The sequence below is a fragment of the Erinaceus europaeus genome, chromosome 6 (genome assembly GCF_950295315.1).
Source record: "Erinaceus europaeus chromosome 6, mEriEur2.1, whole genome shotgun sequence".
Lineage (NCBI taxonomy): Eukaryota > Metazoa > Chordata > Mammalia > Eulipotyphla > Erinaceidae > Erinaceus > Erinaceus europaeus.
This window is the reverse complement of record NC_080167.1, coordinates 1152541-1168775: the sequence shown is the minus strand read 5'-3', so window position 1 is coordinate 1168775 and position 16235 is coordinate 1152541. Positions and strand designations below refer to the sequence as shown.

Here is a 16235-nt window from a genome sequence, read left to right as displayed (position 1 = left end):
GAGAGAGGGGGAGGGAGGGAGGGAGAGGGAGGGAGGGAGAGGGGAGGGAGGGAGAGAGGGGGAGGGAGGGAGGGAGAGGGGGAGGGAGGGAGAGAGGGGGAGGGAGGGAGGGAGGGAGGGAGAGGGAGAGAGGGGGAGGGAGGGAGGGAGGGAGAGGGGGAGGGAGGGAGGGAGAGGGAGGGAGAGAGGGGGAGGGAGAGAGGGAGAGGGAGGGAGAGAGGGGGAGGGAGAGAGGGAGAGGGAGGGAGAGAGGGGGAGGGAGGGAGGGAGGGAGAGAGGGGGAGGGAGGGAGGGAGAGGGGGAGGGAGGGAGGGAGGGAGAGGGAGGGAAGGAGGGAGGGGGAGGGAGGGAGGGAGAGAGGGGGAGGGAGGGAGGGAGAGGGAGGGAGAGAGGGGGAGGGAGAGAGGGGGAGGGAGGGAGAGAGGGGGAGGGAGGGAGGGAGAGGGGGAGGGAGGGAGGGAGGGAGAGGGGGAGGGAGGGGGAGGGAGGGAGGGAGAGAGGGGGAGGGAGGGAGGGAGGGGGAGGGAGAGAGGGAGAGGGAGAGAGGGAGAGGGAGAGGGAGGGAGGGAGAGGGAGGGCCAACAACGGGGCGAGCCACAGGCCGGTCAGGCAGCGCCGCTGTCACCGCGGAGGCCGGCCGGGCGGGGCGCCCTCTCTGGGTCGGAGCCGGTGCCGGATCGGTGCCGGCAGTGCGGGCGCCCCTCCCCGCGGCGGCGGCGGCAGGTCCGGCGGGGGCTCGGGGTCCCCGGGCTGCGGCTGCGGCTGCGGGTGCGCGCCGGCCCGGCAGAGGGCGGGCTTGCAGGGGCCGAGCGCGCGTGCAGAGCCGCGGAGCGGACGCCTCTCTGGCCCGCACTCCGCCGGCTCTATGACCCGCCCGCCTCGGAGTCGCCTGGGGGCGGGGCGTCCGGAGGCCCCGCCCTCACGCCGTCCGTCCGTCACGCTGCGAATCCCGTGGGCTCTCGCGAGAGCCGGACAGCCCCGCGCCTGCGCGTCGCCGCGGAGCGTGGCGGCCGCCGGGAGGGGAGACGTCGCCGCGCCCCCCGCACCTCGCGCCGCCGCCATGAGCGGCACCTTAGCGAAGATCGCGGAGATCGAGGCCGAGGTAACGGGCCGGCTGCGCCTGCGCGAACGTGCCCGCCGCCGCCGGTGTCGGGGAGCCTCCCGGGCCCGGGTCCGCGCGCGCCGTGCGGGCCGAGTCGCGGCGGGGCGGGCGGACGAGGGGCCGGGCTTGAACCCGGGACCCGGGGCCGCGGCTCTGCGCTCCCCGCGCCGCTGACGCCGCCCCCGTGTCCGTCCCTGTCCCCGTGTCTGTCCCTGTCCCCGTGTCCGTCCCTGTTCCCGTGTCCGTCCCTGTCCCCGTGTCTGTCCCTGTCCCCGTGTCCGTCCCTGTCCCCGTGTCTGTCCCTGTCCCCGTGTCCGTCCCGTCCGTCCCCGTCCCCGTCCCTGTCCCCGTGTCCGTCCCGTCCCTGTCCCCGTGTCCGTCCCTGTCCCCGTCCCTGTCCCCGTGTCCGTCCCTGTCCCCGTTCCTGTCCCCGTCCCCGTCCCCGTGTCCGTCCCTGTCCCCGTCCCTGTCCCCGTGTCCGTCCTGTCCCTGTCCCCGTGTCCGTCCCGTCCCTGTCCCCGTGTCCGTCCCGTCACTGTCCCTGTCCCCATATCCGTCCCGTCACTGTCCCTGTCCCCATGTCCGTCCCTTCTGTGTCCCCGTGTCCGTCCCCGTGTCCGTCCCGTCACTGTCCCCGTGTCTGTCCCGTCCCCGTGCCGTGTCTGTCCCCTTCCTTATCCCCGTGCCCATTCTGTCCCCGTCCCCGTCCGGTCCCGTGCAGATGGCGCGGACGCAGAAGAACAAGGCCACGGCGCACCACCTGGGTCTGCTCAAGGCCCGGCTGGCCAAGCTCCGCAGAGAGCTCATCACCCCCAAGGGCGGCGGCGGCGGCGGCCCCGGAGAAGGTGTGTGCGCGGCGGGGCGGGGCGGGGGACGGACGGGACGGGAACCAGAGAGGAGCCGCGTGTCACACGGGGCCCAGCTTCAGCTCCCCGGGGACAGACGTGTGTCACACCGGGGCCCAGCTTCAGCTCCCTGGGCCGCCTGCTGGGGGACAGACGCGTGTCACACCGGGGCCCAGCTTCAGCTCCCCGGGGACAGACGCGTGTCACACCGGGGCCCAGCTTCAGCTCCCCGGGGACAGACGCGTGTCACACCGGGGCCCAGCTTCAGCTCCCCGGGGACAGACGCGTGTCACACCGGGGCCCAGCTTCAGCTCCCCGGGGACAGACGCGTGTCACACCGGGGCCCAGCTTCAGCTCCTTGGGGGACAGACGCGTGTCACACCGGGGCCCAGCTTCAGCTCCCCGGGGACAGACGTGTGTCACACCGGGGCCCAGCTTCAGCTCCCCGGGGACAGACGCGTGTCACACCGGGGCCCAGCTTCAGCTCCTTGGGGGACAGATGCGTGTCACACCGGGGCCCAGCTTCAGCTCCCCGGGCCACCTGCTGGGGGACAGACGCGTCTGCAGACCGTGGTCGCGTGGCGCCTGACTCTGCGCAACCCCCCATCTCTGTTCACACGGGAGACGCGCGGCCCTGCTCCCCCGCTCCTGAAGCGTCCCCTCTGCCGGCCGAGCGGGGCTGCTGCTGGGCTCCGCGTCTGCGCGATGGAGCCGTGGCTCCCGGCGGCCTTTCCTCTTTATTTGCTCGTTGGATGCAGACAGAATGAGGAGCGGGAGAGACGCCTGCGGCCCTGCTCCCCCGCTCGTGTAGCGCCCTCCTACAGATGGGGGCCGGGCCTTGAACCCGGGTCCTTTCCCACTGTGACATGCGCTCTGCCGAGTGTGTTAGCGCCCAGCCCCCCACCCCCCTTTTTTTGGGGGATAGAGAAAAACTGGGAGGGAAGAGAGAGGGCGGGGGAGACAGCACCATGGTTCTGCAAACGGACTCTCCTGCCTGAGGCTCCAAAGTCCCAGGTTCAGTCCCCCGCACCACCATCAGCCAGAGCTGAGCAGGGCTCTGGTGTTTCTCTCTGTGTGTCTCTCTGCATCACTCTCAAAAATAAGGTAAATAAAAACATTAAAAAAAAAAACAAAGGAAGAGAGAGACAAACATCTGCACCACTGCTTTATTGCCCTGCACACGGGGACCCACTGGGTGCTGGGGCTGTGCACTCCACCACGTGCGCCACCACTCAGTCCTTATTTTGATGTTTCTTTCATTCATTCATTCATTCTCACGAGAGCACTGCTCAGTGCTGGCTTATGGTGGTGTGAGGGATTGAACCTAGGGACTCGGAGCCTTAGGCATGAGATTTTGTTTGCATAACCATTGTGCTATCTCCCCTGTTCAGCTTTTTTATCTCTGTCTGATAGAGACAGCCAGAAATCAAGAGGGAAGGGAGAGACAGAGACGCCTGTGGCACTGCTTCACTCGCAAAGACTGGAGACTTGAACCCAGGTCCTTGTGCATTGTAACGTGCACTGACACCAGGTGTGCCACCACCCAGGCCCTCTGCTCAACGTCTTAATGGAAACAAAAAGTATTTACTAGTTTTTCGGTCGTCTCCTGTTTTTATGGCTCCAGGCCAAGTTTTCCAAATATCCAGAATCAGAGGGACAGACGTCACAGTGCCAGGGCTCCCCCCAAATCCCTTTAGGGTTTCACCTCTATATATTTCTTTACTTTCTGGGTAGAGACAGAAATGGAGAGGGAGAGGGAGACAGACAGCTGCAGCCCTGCTTCACCACTTGTGAGGCTTTCCCCCTGCAGGTGGGGACCGGGGGCTTGAACTGGGTCCTTGCACACCGTGACGTGTGCGCTCAACCAGGTGCGCCACTGCCCGGCCCCCGGCTTTTATTTATTCTTATCGTTTTTACTTATTGGAGAAAAAGCCTGCACTGCTCAGCTCCCGCATGTAGTGGTGGCAGGGGTTGAATCTGGGACCTCGGGGCCATAGGCATGCAAGTCTGGTGTGCTGCTGCTGTGCGAGTTCCCATCCTCACATACGGTTGTAGTGGAGTAGGGCCCGGGCGGCGGGCAGCTCGTCGGGCTCACACATGACGTGCAGTCAGGCTCCAGCTCCAGCCCCCACTGGTCGAAGAGCATGATTGGTGGAGCAGCAGGGCTGCAGGTGTCTCTCATTCTCTCTCCCTCTGTCTCCACCTCCCCTCCTAATTTCTGTTCTATAAAATAAAGAGAAAGGGAAAAAATTGTCGCTGAAAGTGCTGGATTTGTTACACAGGCTCTGAAGGCTAGTGGCAAAAACAAACAGTTAAAATGGTGTCAGTTAACACCAAACACTATATTAAGTGGCTGTCGGGGAAGTTGTGTGTTTTAGCTTGTACTTAAGCTGATAGGTTGGGGAAATATGGACTAGGACCTGGGGGACAGGCAGCCAGGCCGAAAGCAATTGCGTGAGTCGTGTGTAAACTCCACACACCCCGGGAACTTCCCCCCCCTCACTGGTATTTATTGACTTTCCAGGTTTCGATGTGGCCAAGACAGGCGATGCTCGAATTGGGTTTGTGGGCTTCCCGTCTGTCGGAAAGTCAACACTTCTTAGTAACCTGGCTGGGGTCTATTCTGAGGTGGCGGCCTACGAGTTTACGACTCTGACCACCGTGCCTGGTGTCATCAGATACAAAGGCGCCAAAATCCAGGTGAGTCGGGCCTGAGGCTGAGGTATGGACTCAAAAAGCGCTCACTGGGGGCTGGTTCATGATGGTTTGCTGGGAAAGTCTGGGCCGTGTTTCTGGTTTTCTATGCAAAAATCATGACTTTTCTGACCCACCAATAGTGCACTTGGTTAATGCATGAAATGGACATTTGTGCAACTTAGGTTTGTGCCCGCCAGACCGAAAAAGCTTCCGCGTTGTGGTTTTCGTGTATGGCGGGGACTTGGGAGAAGCGCTGAGGCCTGAGTGCTGCCCCCAGAGGCGGAGTGCATCCTTGTCTGCTGGAGGCGTGTGTTGGAGCCCCCGCACCGCACGTGATGGACTGTTGATCTGCACTCTTGGGCTCTTTCTCATTGAAGACTGCTTGGGCGGGGCCGTAGTACAGCAGGTTAAGTGTACATGGTGCAAAGCCCAAGGACCGGCGTAAGGATCCCGGTTCGAGCCCACCCCCGAAGGGGTGGCCGCCTCACAAGCGGTGAAAGCAGGTCTGCAGATGTCTGTCTTTCTCTCTCCCTCTGTCTTCCCCTCCTCTCTCCATTTCTCTCTGTCCTATCCAACAACAACGACAGCAATAACAACAGCAATACACAACAAGGGCAACAAAAGAGAAAAAATCCAGGAGCAATGGATTTGCAGTGCAGGCACCAAGCTCCAACAATAACCGTAGAGGCAAAAAAAAATTGTGGGAGTCAGGCAGTGGCACAGGTGGTGCAAAACGCAGGGACTGGTGTAAGGATCCGGGTTCGAGCCCCCAGCTCCCCACCTATAGGGGAGTCGCTTCACAAGTGGTGAAGCAGGTCTGCAGGTGTCTGTCTTTCCTCCCCCTCTCTGTCTCCCCTCCTCTCTCCATTTCTTTTCTATCCAACAACAACAACAATAAAGCAACGGCAACAAAAGGGAATAAATAATAATAATAATAGATTGCTTGGGGCTGGGTGGTGGTACCCCGGGTTCAAGACCCATCCATCCCACACACACCAGGAGCAGGGAAGCTTTGTGAGCACTGAAGCGGTGCTGCGATGTCACTCCCTATCTCAACCAGGAAAAAGGGATGAGAGAGCAAAATAAAAATTGAGCCACTGCTGGGTGGGGGCAGATACCAAAATGCTTCTGCAAACAGATTCTCATGCCTGAGGCTCCAGAGTCCCAGGTTCAATCCCCCACACAACCATAAGCCTTAGCTGAGCAGTGCTCTGGTAAAAAGAAGAAAAGAAAAGAAAAAAACAGAACATAGGGAACAGTGGACTTGTGCAGATACCAAGCCCCAGCGATAACCCTGGAGGAAAGTAAGGGCGTTTAGATGAGTTTGCTGCACCAGGCGTGAGCTCTGATGTAGCCAGACCTTGCTGTTTAACAGGGGAGATTGGCAGTGTACAAAGACTTGTGAGCAGGGGGAGACAGCATAGTGGTGATGCAAAGAGACGCTCATGCCTGAGGCTCCAAAGCCCTAGGTTCAGTCCCCCACACCACCATAAGTCAGAGTTGAGCACTGCTCTGGCAAAAAAGTACTTAATACAGTGATGTAGGACCTGTGACAACAGGAGACAGACGACCGGGTGTGTGGGGGACAGTCTGGAACCTCAGTACCCTGTTCTCACTACGTGCTGCTTCAGCTCAGTGTGGTGACGGTCTGTGGCTGACACCCGGTGCCTAGTCAGGTCGTCGGATCAACGTTCACGTGCTCTTGAGGACGGCGTCTGGGTCTCCTAAGCCTTGAGGAGGACGGCGTCTGGGTCTCCTAAGCCTTGAGGAGGACGGGGTCTGGGTCTCCTAAGCCTTGAGGAGGACGGGGTCTGGGTCTCCTAAGCCTTGAGGAGGACGGGGTCGGGGTCTCCTAAGCCTTGAGGAGGACGGGGTCTGGGTCTCCTAAGCCTTGAGGAGGACGGGGTCTGGGTCTCCTAAGCCTTGAGGAGGACGGGGTCTGGGTCTCCTAAGCCTTGAGGAGGACGGCGTCTGGGTCTCCTAAGCCTTGAGGAGGACGGGGTCTGGGTCTCCTAAGCCTTGAGGAGGACGGCGTCTGGGTCTCCTAAGCCTTGCATAGTTGGGATGTCGTCACTGTTTGCTAACAGGCTTTGTGTCTTCTCTGCTTGCCTGGTCCTGACTCTTACAGCTGCTGGATCTCCCAGGGATCATTGAGGGAGCCAAGGATGGGAAGGGACGAGGTCGCCAAGTCATTGCAGGTGAGTGGTCACAGGTGCGCCTTCCCGGGCCGCTCCTTTGGTCTGTTGAGGTTGGAGACGCTTCCACAGTGAAGAAGTCTTCTCGCTGGAGTAGCTCGAACACCAGAGCTGCAAGGGAGAAGTAGTCCAGAGCCTCGCTTTGCCATCGGGAGAAGCCCTGGTGACAGAAGTGAACTGTTCTGCTTCGGCGTTGCGCTCACTGTTCGTGACAGACTTGGAAGTACAGCCGGATGTCCTGAGTTACACCTGCCTCTGGTGCTGCTTTCTTTTCTTTCTTCTTGCTGCCGGGGCTTCACTGGGGCTTCTGCTTACATGATTATACTGGTCCTGGCAGGACCCCCCCCCCCCCCCATCGTGGTAAAGGGCAAAGGAGAGTGAGAGCGTGGGCGGGGGGAGAAAGCAGGAGATGCCGCGCGGCTCCTGAGCTCCCTGCCTCTGCTCCGGCTCATGGTAATGCTGGAGAGTGCACGTGGGGCACCCGCCTCAGGCGCTCAGGTCTCTCTGTCAGTCGTCGGTGAAAGGGGTGGAAACCACAGCACCATCCAGCACGTGCGTTTCTGGGGCTCAGACGGGAAACGTCAGTCTGTCAGTCTGTGGCAGAGTGTTTTGCACTCTGCCACAGAGCAACCCCACCCCAGCACCTAGATGGCCATACTTGGTTTAGAGAGGGATTCATTCCCTTTGTGCCGAGAGAGGAGAGACAGAGCCCAGGCATCACTCTGGCACAAGCACTGCTGCGGGTTAAACTCGGGACCTCGTGCTTAAGGTGTCACCTCTGGACCTAGATCTTACTACTTTTTTTTTTTTTTTTACACCAGAGCACTGCTCAGCTCCTGTGTGTGTGTGTGGGGGTCTTTTTTTTTTTTTTTTTTCCAGTAGAGAGAGAAATTGAGAAGAGATCGGAAGATAGAAAGGGAAAAAATAGAGACACCTGCAGCCCTACTCCACCACTCATGAAGCGTTCCTTCCCCCTGCTGGTGGAGACCAGGGACTTGAACCTGGGTCTTTGCACGCTGTAATGTGTGTGCTTAACCAGGTGCACCACTGCCTGGCCCCTCTGACTTCATTTTTTATTTGTTTTGCACTGGGGCCTCCCATGTGCTATTTCACTGATCCTGTCTTTTTCACTTTTTACTTCTTTCCAGTAGAGAGTGAGCCTCTACAGAACTGATGTATCGTCCATGGGCTTCCTGTGGGTTCTCTGTGGTGCCGGGGCTCGAACCCTGAGCTTCCTGCGGCATGGGCAGGCCCCTCTGGGTGAGCTATCTTTTTTTTTTTTTTTAATTTATTTCTTTATTGGGGAATTAATGTTTTACATTCAACAGTAAATACAATAGTTTGTACATGCATAACATTCCCCAATTTTCTGGGTGAGCTATCTAAAACTCCCTGTTTTAGATTTTTTAAAATATTTATTTCCTTTTTGTTGCCCTTGTTTTTATTATTGTTGTAGTTATTGTTGTTGTTATTGATGTCGTCATTGTTGGACAGAACAGAGAGAAACGGAGAGAGGAGGGGAAGACAGAGAGGGGGAGAGAAAGACAGACACCTGCAGACCTGCTTCACCGCCTGGGAAGCGACTCCCCTGCAGGTGGGGAGCCGGGGGCTCAAACCGGGATCCTCATGCCGGTCCTTGAGCTTTGCGCCACCTGCGCTTAACCCGCTGCGCTACAGCCCGACTCTCTAGAGCGTTTTCTTTCAAAATTTTTTCTAAAGTCTTTAGTTGTTTATATAAGCCATTTTTATAGTCTGGTTATATGTTTACTTGGAGTTGTCTTCATACTAGTGTATCCAGAAGTTGGCACACGTTGGTACTGTAGTAGGAAACAGAATATGCATTGCAAACTGACGTCTGGGACAAATCTTTAGTAACTTGAGGGATTTGGGGGCCAGTCAAGCTCATTTAGCCCTTGCTCCCCACCTGCAGGGAGGATGCTTCACTAGTGTGAAGTGGGTCTGCAGGTGTCTCCCTCTGTTTCTCTCTGTTCTATTAAGTAAAATAGAAGGAGAGAGAGGAAGGAAGAAATGACCACTGGGAGCAGTGGGTTCCTACTGTGGCACCTAGCCCCAGCGATCACCCTGGTATAATAACGGTAGTAATAATAATAATGATAGAATTTTGTGTGTATGCGGCTCAGAAGGGGCGCGGTGGATGAGACATTGGGCTCTGAGGCATTCGGTCCTGAGCTCAGTTCCTGGCATCATGTGCCAGGTTATGCTCTGATGCTCCGTCTCTCTCTCTCTCCTCGCTCATTAATAAATACTTAGGTTAGATCTTAAATAACAACAAATCTATTTTTTAGATCCCCCTCCTTTTTTTCTTGATTTATTTAATTTGATAGGACAGAGTGAAATTGAGAGGGAAAGGGCAGAGAGAGACCTCAGCACTGCTTCACTGCTTGTGAAACTCCTTCTGCAGGTGTGGACCAGGGGCTTGAACCCCGATCTTTTCGCACGGCAGCATGTGCACAGAACCAGGTGCACCGTCACCCAGCCCCTAAAGAGATTCTCAGTTGTGCAGCAGGGGCGGGACAGTGAATCGGCCATTGGGCTGAGTCCCATCTCCAAACCGCGCGTGCCAGGATGGCGCTGTGCTTCTACCCCCTGTCATCAATTGTTTTCTCATCAATAAACAACTCTTTAAAAATGTCCAGGAAGAACAGACAACAACAACAAAAAAGAGTTGAAATGTGGTGGCTCCTGGGGCAACACACTGGGTCAGGCGTTGGCTTTTTAGGTATGAGGTCCTGAGTTCTATGCCTGGCATCCTGTGCCAGAATGACGCATGCGTTCTCTCCCCCCACCCCTTTCTCTCTCTCTCCCCATCCCTCTCCTTCTTCTTCTAGCGTTTGCCCTTCTTCCGTAGCCAGTCAACAGCGTCAGGTTGAGCCTGATGTCGAGTTTCGAGACCTCCTTTGAATCTGGAGAGGTGGCAGTCGTTGACTATGTGGGTCATAGTCTGTCTGGAGCCGCAGGGGCCCTCCCTCTCCCTCTCCCCTTCTCTCCCTCCCTCTCCCTCTCCCTCTCCCTCTCCCCTTCTCTCCCTTCCTCCCCCTCTCCCTCCCTCCACCTGTCTCCTCCTCTCTCCCTGTCCTGCCTTCTATTACTAAGAAAATATTCTTGAATGTTTTTGTGTGTGTTAGCCAGTTTCTTTTTTTCTTTTGTCTTTTAAGCGCAGGGACCCTCCCCCCCCTCCCCCCGCTGATTGCTCTCCACTGGGGTCAGCCACTGGGGTCAGCCACTGGGGTCAGCCACGGCTGTCAGTCGCCAGACTTGCTGATCGCTCCCCACTGGGGTCAGCCGCGGCTGTCAGTCGCCAGGCTCGCTGATCGCTCCCCACTTCTTCAGTGGCACGAACATGCAACTTGATCCTGATTGTTCTGGATGTTCTGAAACCCTTGGGACATAAGAAGATCATCGAAAACGAGCTGGAAGGTTTCGGCATTCGATTAAACAGCAAGCCCCCAAATATTGGCTTTAAGAAAAAGGACAAGGGAGGCATTAACCTCACAGCTACTGTAAGTGACCGCGCCTGGGGCGGGGCTGGGAGGGCTGGCTAGAGACTGCCTGGCTCTCAGCTGTAATAACTACAACAATAAAACAACAAGGGCAACAAAAAGGGAATAAATAAATATTGAAAGAAATTCATGTAGACAGCATTGGGAAGGGCAGCGGGGAGGGAGAGAAGCTCACACCTGCAGTACTGCATCGCCACTTGGGAAGCCCACAGAGGGGGCCGGGCCATAGTCACCTGTGTGCCCTACCGGGAGCCCCACCACTTGGCCCTTTTTAATTAATTAATTGTTTTGCCATCAGGGTTCTTGCTGGAGCTCAGTGCTTCCAGTGGCCTTTTTCTTCTTTGATAGAACAGAGAAAAATAGAGAGGGAATGGGGAGATCGAAAGAGACACCTGGATCGGGGAGCTAGCTTGATGGTTATACAAAGGGACTGTCCTGACGCGACTCATTTCCTATGCTCAGTCCTGAGCACTACCTAAGTCTGAGCGAACCGCTCTGGCAAGTAAAACAAGCAAACAGGTAGGAAAGCCACCTGCGGTACTGGCTGACGACTGAGCTGCCCTGCCAAGCCGGAACCCCGCTCCTTGCTGTGTGCCCTCACACCTTGCCGTGCGTAAACACTGAGCCCCACTCCTGCCTGCACGTCGGAAGCTCCAGGTGCGGCGCGCAGGCCTGCCAGTGCCTGTCTCCCGTACCCTCACTTCCTCTCTGTCCTCCCTCTTAAATGGAAAGGCGAGAGGAAAAGGGAAGAACAGAGGCTGCCTGGAGCAGCGGATCACGGCGGTGCTGAGCCCCAGCCATAAGCCTGGTGCCGTCCTGCCGGGTGCCACTGCCCAGGGCCCAGGGAGACTCGTTTCCCGACCGGGCGCTGTCGCGATCCCTGACGCACAGCACAGCACAGCACAGCACAGCGGTGTGTCCGCTTTTGCCCCTGGAGGTTCGGAGCAGGCGCGGCCCTCTCCTGGCCCTCTCCTTGGAGGATGACGGGTCAGAAAGGTGTCCGTCCGCGCCTGCTCTCGGGAGTTTTCCTTCCTGTCTGTCTTTCTGTTGCGACTGACTGGTCGGTCATCACCTCTTGTGCCCACTCAGTGCCCTCAGAGTGAGCTAGACGCGGAGACCGTGAAGAGCATTCTGGCTGAATATAAGATCCACAATGCTGACGTGACTCTGCGCAGCGATGCCACCGCCGACGACCTCATCGATGTGGTGGAGGGAAACAGGTACTGAGCGTGTGGGTGCCGCGTGGGCTCTCAGGTGGCAGACCGTCCGTCCATGCTCCTTGAGCAGTGCGCCCATTTCTCAGCTGTGTGATGAAGGCTTACCTTTGATTTGTGCTTTAGAGATTGGTCTTACTTACAAGGGCATTGAAGTATAGCTGCAGGTGTCTCCCGTCTCTCCCAATTTCTTTCTCGTCCCTATCCAAAATGAAGAAATAAATTAATAGGATAATTGTGATACTGCTGGAGATTATATTTTTAAAAGTTTTTTATTCACAAGTTATCATAGAACGTCACACTAGGAACATACCTGCTTTTTCAGTTTTTTATTCTTTTAAAATAAGAAACATTAGTAATTTAATAATGATAAGATTGTGGTATAAGAAGAGTACAATTCTTTTTTTTTTAATATTTTTATTCTGTTTTGGCTTTTTATTATAGGGTACAGAGAGACATTGGGGAGGGAGAGATAGAGAGAGACAGAGAACCAGAGAGACACCTGCAGCCCTGCTTTACCACTTGTGAAGCTTCCCAGCAGGTGGGGACCAGGGCCTTGAACCTGAGTCCTTGCTCATTGTAATGTGAGTGCTTAAGAAGGTGTGCCACCGCCTGGCCCCACAATTCTTTTTATATATATATTTATTTATTCCCTTTTTGTTGCCCTTTTTTTTATTGTTGTAGTTATTATTTTTGTTGTTGTTGATGTCGTCGTCGTTGGATAGGACAGAGCGACCCCCTGCAGGTGGGGAGCCAGGGGCTGGAACCGGGATCCTAACGCCGGTCCTTGCGCTTTGCACCATGTGTGCTTAACCGGCTTCTTCACCAGCTCCAAACTAAAGTCCTGTTTTTTCTTGTGTAGGGTTTATATCCCATGTATTTATGTGTTGAATAAGATCGACCAGATCTCCATCGAGGAATTGGATATCATCTATAAGGTGCCGCACTGTGTGCCCATCTCTGCCCATCACCGGTGGAATTTTGATGACCTGCTGGAAAAAATCTGGGACTATCTGAAATTAGTGAGGATGTGAGTCTGTTTGATTGATTCATTCATTCATTCGGGAGAGAGAGTCAGAGCACCACCCTGTCACCTGTGGTGCTGCGCGTCACACAGACTCTGATTCCTGCTTAGCTCGGTGTCCTGTCCGAGCCGCAGGGTGTGGTCGCAAAGGCTGGTAATCCGAGGTGATGGCCACTGAAGCACGTTAGATGCTCTCCTGGAGATGGAAATTCCCGTGACCCCAGAGGCCGCGCTGGCATTGGAGGTCATCCTGGCCGGGCTGTGTGGGTGGGGGTTTGGTTGATGCGGACTCAGCACTTGAGACACGACTGCAGCAGGTGACGCCTGCTTCTCTCCACCGTAGATACACCAAGCCCAAAGGCCAGCTGCCGGATTACACGTCTCCGGTGGTGCTACCCTCCTCCAGGACCACGGTGGAGGACTTCTGCGTGAAGATCCACAAGAATCTCATCAAAGAGTTCAAGTAGTGAGTATCCCGTGCGCCTCTCTCCTGCGTGTTCGTGCACCTCCCAGGCTCGGCACTAAGAAGCTGGGGATGTGGAGATGGCTGAAATGCTGGCTTGGTCAGAACTCTTGTCTTTTTCTTGTTTTCACTGGGGCTTCACTGCTTCAGACCAACTCTTTCACCTATAGACACGGGCACTGAGGGAGAGACACCACCTCACCGAAGCCTCTTTTAAGACCAGGCTTGAACCCGGCTCAGTGCTCGCGAAGCAGGCACACTGTGTACGTGAGGTCCCTGTCAGCTAGGACTCAGTAGTCGTTCTGTTTCTTCACAGCTAAACACACCTGTGAGTTTTCCGTGGCAGGGCCATCCTTATCTCCTCTGTGTCACCCCTGCTGAAGCTGGTACTCTAGGGCTCGGCAGGCCATGGAGGAGCAGGGACAGCCCTGGAGGCCTCTTCAGTTGACGGTACAGAGCGCTCCCACTTGCTCCTGTGAGTCGTTCGGCTTGCCATCATCCCCACTATATAATGAATGTCCCTCTAATTTCTTCCTTTTTTAAATATTTGTTTTGAATAGAGACGGAGATATTGAGAGGGAAGGGGGAGATAGAGGAGGACACACACCTACAGCCCTGGCCCACCGCTCATGAAGCGGCCCCGTGCCGGTGGGGACAGGGGCTTGGCTCCAGGGCCTTGACTGTCCTGCGTGCCGTCAGCCAGGTGTACCACCACCCAGAGCCTTCCCTCAGAAATCTTGTTTTCTTTATCTATTGGATAGAGACCGCCAGAAATCTACAGGGAAGGGGGTGATAGGGAGGGAGGGAGGGAGGGAGAGACACCTGTAGCAAGCACTGCTTCACCACTTGCAAAGTTTTCCCCTGCAGGTGGGGACTTGGGGCTCGAACCTGGGTCCTTGTGCATTGTAATGTTTGCTCAGCCAGGTGCGCCATCACCTGATATCCCCATGGAAATCGTTTTTCTTTTGTTTTTTTTTTGTTTTCTTTTTTAACCAGAGCAGTTCTCAGCTCTGGTTTATTATGGTAGTGGTGACTGAACGTGAAAATCTCGATCCTTGAACATGAAAATCTCTTTACATAACCATTATGCTATCTACCCTGGCCCCCTCTAAAATCTTAAGCATGGGTAAATCTCCTTTGATCTCTTTCTCATATTTTTCACTGCTCACATGTTGGGGGAAAAGTCTTATTTTGAACAAATACTAGATTGAAAGAAAGGGTTCACAAATAGCACATAGAACTTTTTTCTGTGGGCAGGGGCTTAGCAGGATGGTTACGCAAATAGACTCTGCTGCCTGAGATGCCAAAGTCCCTGCTTCAAACCCCCGCACCACCATAAGCCAGAGCTGAGCAGTGCTCTGGTGTTTGTCTGTTTCTCTGTCTCTTTGTTCCTCTCTCTCTTTTTATTTTATTTTATTTTATTTTTCTTTATTCTTATTTTTTAAGTATTTTCCCTTTTGCCCTTGTTTTATTATTGTAGTTCTTGTTGTTATTAATGTCATTGTTGGATAGGATGGAGAGAGGAGGGGAAGACAGAGAGGGGGAGAGAAAGACAGACACCTGCAGACCTGCTTCACCGCCTGTGAAGCGACTCCCCTGCAGGTGGGGAGCCGGGGGCTCGAACCGGGATCCTTACGTTGGTCCGTGTGCTTTGGGTCACGTGTGCGCTTAACCCTCTGCGTTACTGCCGATTCTGTTTCTCTGTGCATCTCTCTCAAAATTAAATATTAAAAAACAACCACATTTCTCACTCCTGTTCTCTGTCAGCTAGTAGAACCATTGATCTATAATCAGGATTAATAAGATGCATTGGTTGGTGTAGTGTTTTGAATTGAACTGTAGATATTACTTGAATTTTAACACCTTTCCTACTGAGGTTATGTCTGTGCTTCAGGAATCTGTGTTATTTAGTTGCCACCTGTAGTCTTGAGTGTTCCCATCTCAGCAGTTAGTTTTTATTTTTATTTATTTTAAATTTTATTTTTCCCTTTTGTTGCCCTTGTTTATTGTTGTTGTTATTGATGTTGTCATCATTGTTGGATAGGACAGAGAGAAATGGAGAGAGGAGGGGAAGACAGAGAGGGGGAGAGAAAGACAGACACCTGCAGACCTGCTTCACCGCCTGTGAAGCGACTCCCCTGCAGGTGGGGAGCCCGGGGCTCGAACCGGGATCCTTACAGTGGTCCTTGGGCTTTGCGCCACGTGTGCTTAGCCCACTGCGCCCCCGCCCGGCCCCCAAACAATCCTTTACACCAGGGTTTGCTCTAGAGCTTTTTGTTTCTTTCTTTGTGTTATTTATTTTTAAACATTTTAAAAAAATTTTATTGATTGATTCATAAGAATGATAGGAGAGAGAACCAGGCATCACTCTGGTACGTGTGCTGCCAGGGATTGGACTCAGGACCTCATGTTTGAAAGTCCAGTGCCTTATCCACTGCACCGCCTCCTAGACCACTCTTTATTATGAGAAACATAGGAGAGATAGAAAGAACCAGACATTACTGGCACGTGTGCTGCCGGGAATTGAAGTCAGGACATTATGCTTGAGTCCAGTGCTTTATCTACTGTGCCACCTCCTGGACCACTTTTTTTTCTTAACACATGGAGTCGGGTGGAGAGGGCACTGGAGCGTCACTCTGGCACATTTGCTGCCCAGGACTCTAGCCCACGGGCTGCCCCACAGCTGTTTTCATAGTGGCTTTAAGTTGATGATTTTGTGTGGCCCTCAAATGACGTTAGGAACATTCAGGTCATTTGGCAAAAAGCAAAAGTGCCAGGTCCTAGGCTGCCAGGACTGAGCACCTGCTGAGCGGGAAGCGGCCTCGGTGAGTGATGGTCAGACGCAGTAGCGCTCACACTGACGGCTCTTCTCTCCCACCCTGCACAGCGCTCTGGTCTGGGGGCTCTCTGTGAAACATAATCCTCAGAAAGTGGGCAAAGACCACACGCTGGAGGATGAAGACGTCATCCAGATTGTGAAGAAGTGAAACCCGCCAGCCCAGCCCAGCCCAGCCCAGCCCAGCCCAGCCCTCCGTGGCTCCACACCCGGCTCGTGACTGGACAGCCCCCGGATCCCGATCGGGGCGGGAAGCGCGAGCCCTGCGCGGACCTTCTCCTGCCTGTCCTGTGTCTCTGTGTACACTGAACTGCATAAAGTGTCTGGTAGGCAGCCGC

General features: G+C 55.1%; 1 protein-coding gene across 1 annotated transcript; it reads left to right on the top strand.

The window, feature by feature from the left end:
* Nucleotides 1-951: 951 nt before the first annotated feature.
* On the top strand, nt 952-16235 carry DRG1 (developmentally regulated GTP binding protein 1). Its single transcript, XM_060192799.1, has 9 exons — nt 952-1102; nt 1824-1947; nt 4472-4647; nt 6773-6842; nt 10191-10360; nt 11450-11580; nt 12437-12604; nt 12942-13064; nt 15949-16235. The coding sequence occupies exons 1-9, from the start codon at nt 1061-1063 to the stop codon at nt 16046-16048; spliced, it is 1104 nt and encodes a 367-aa protein (XP_060048782.1). The 5' UTR covers nt 952-1060; the 3' UTR covers nt 16049-16235.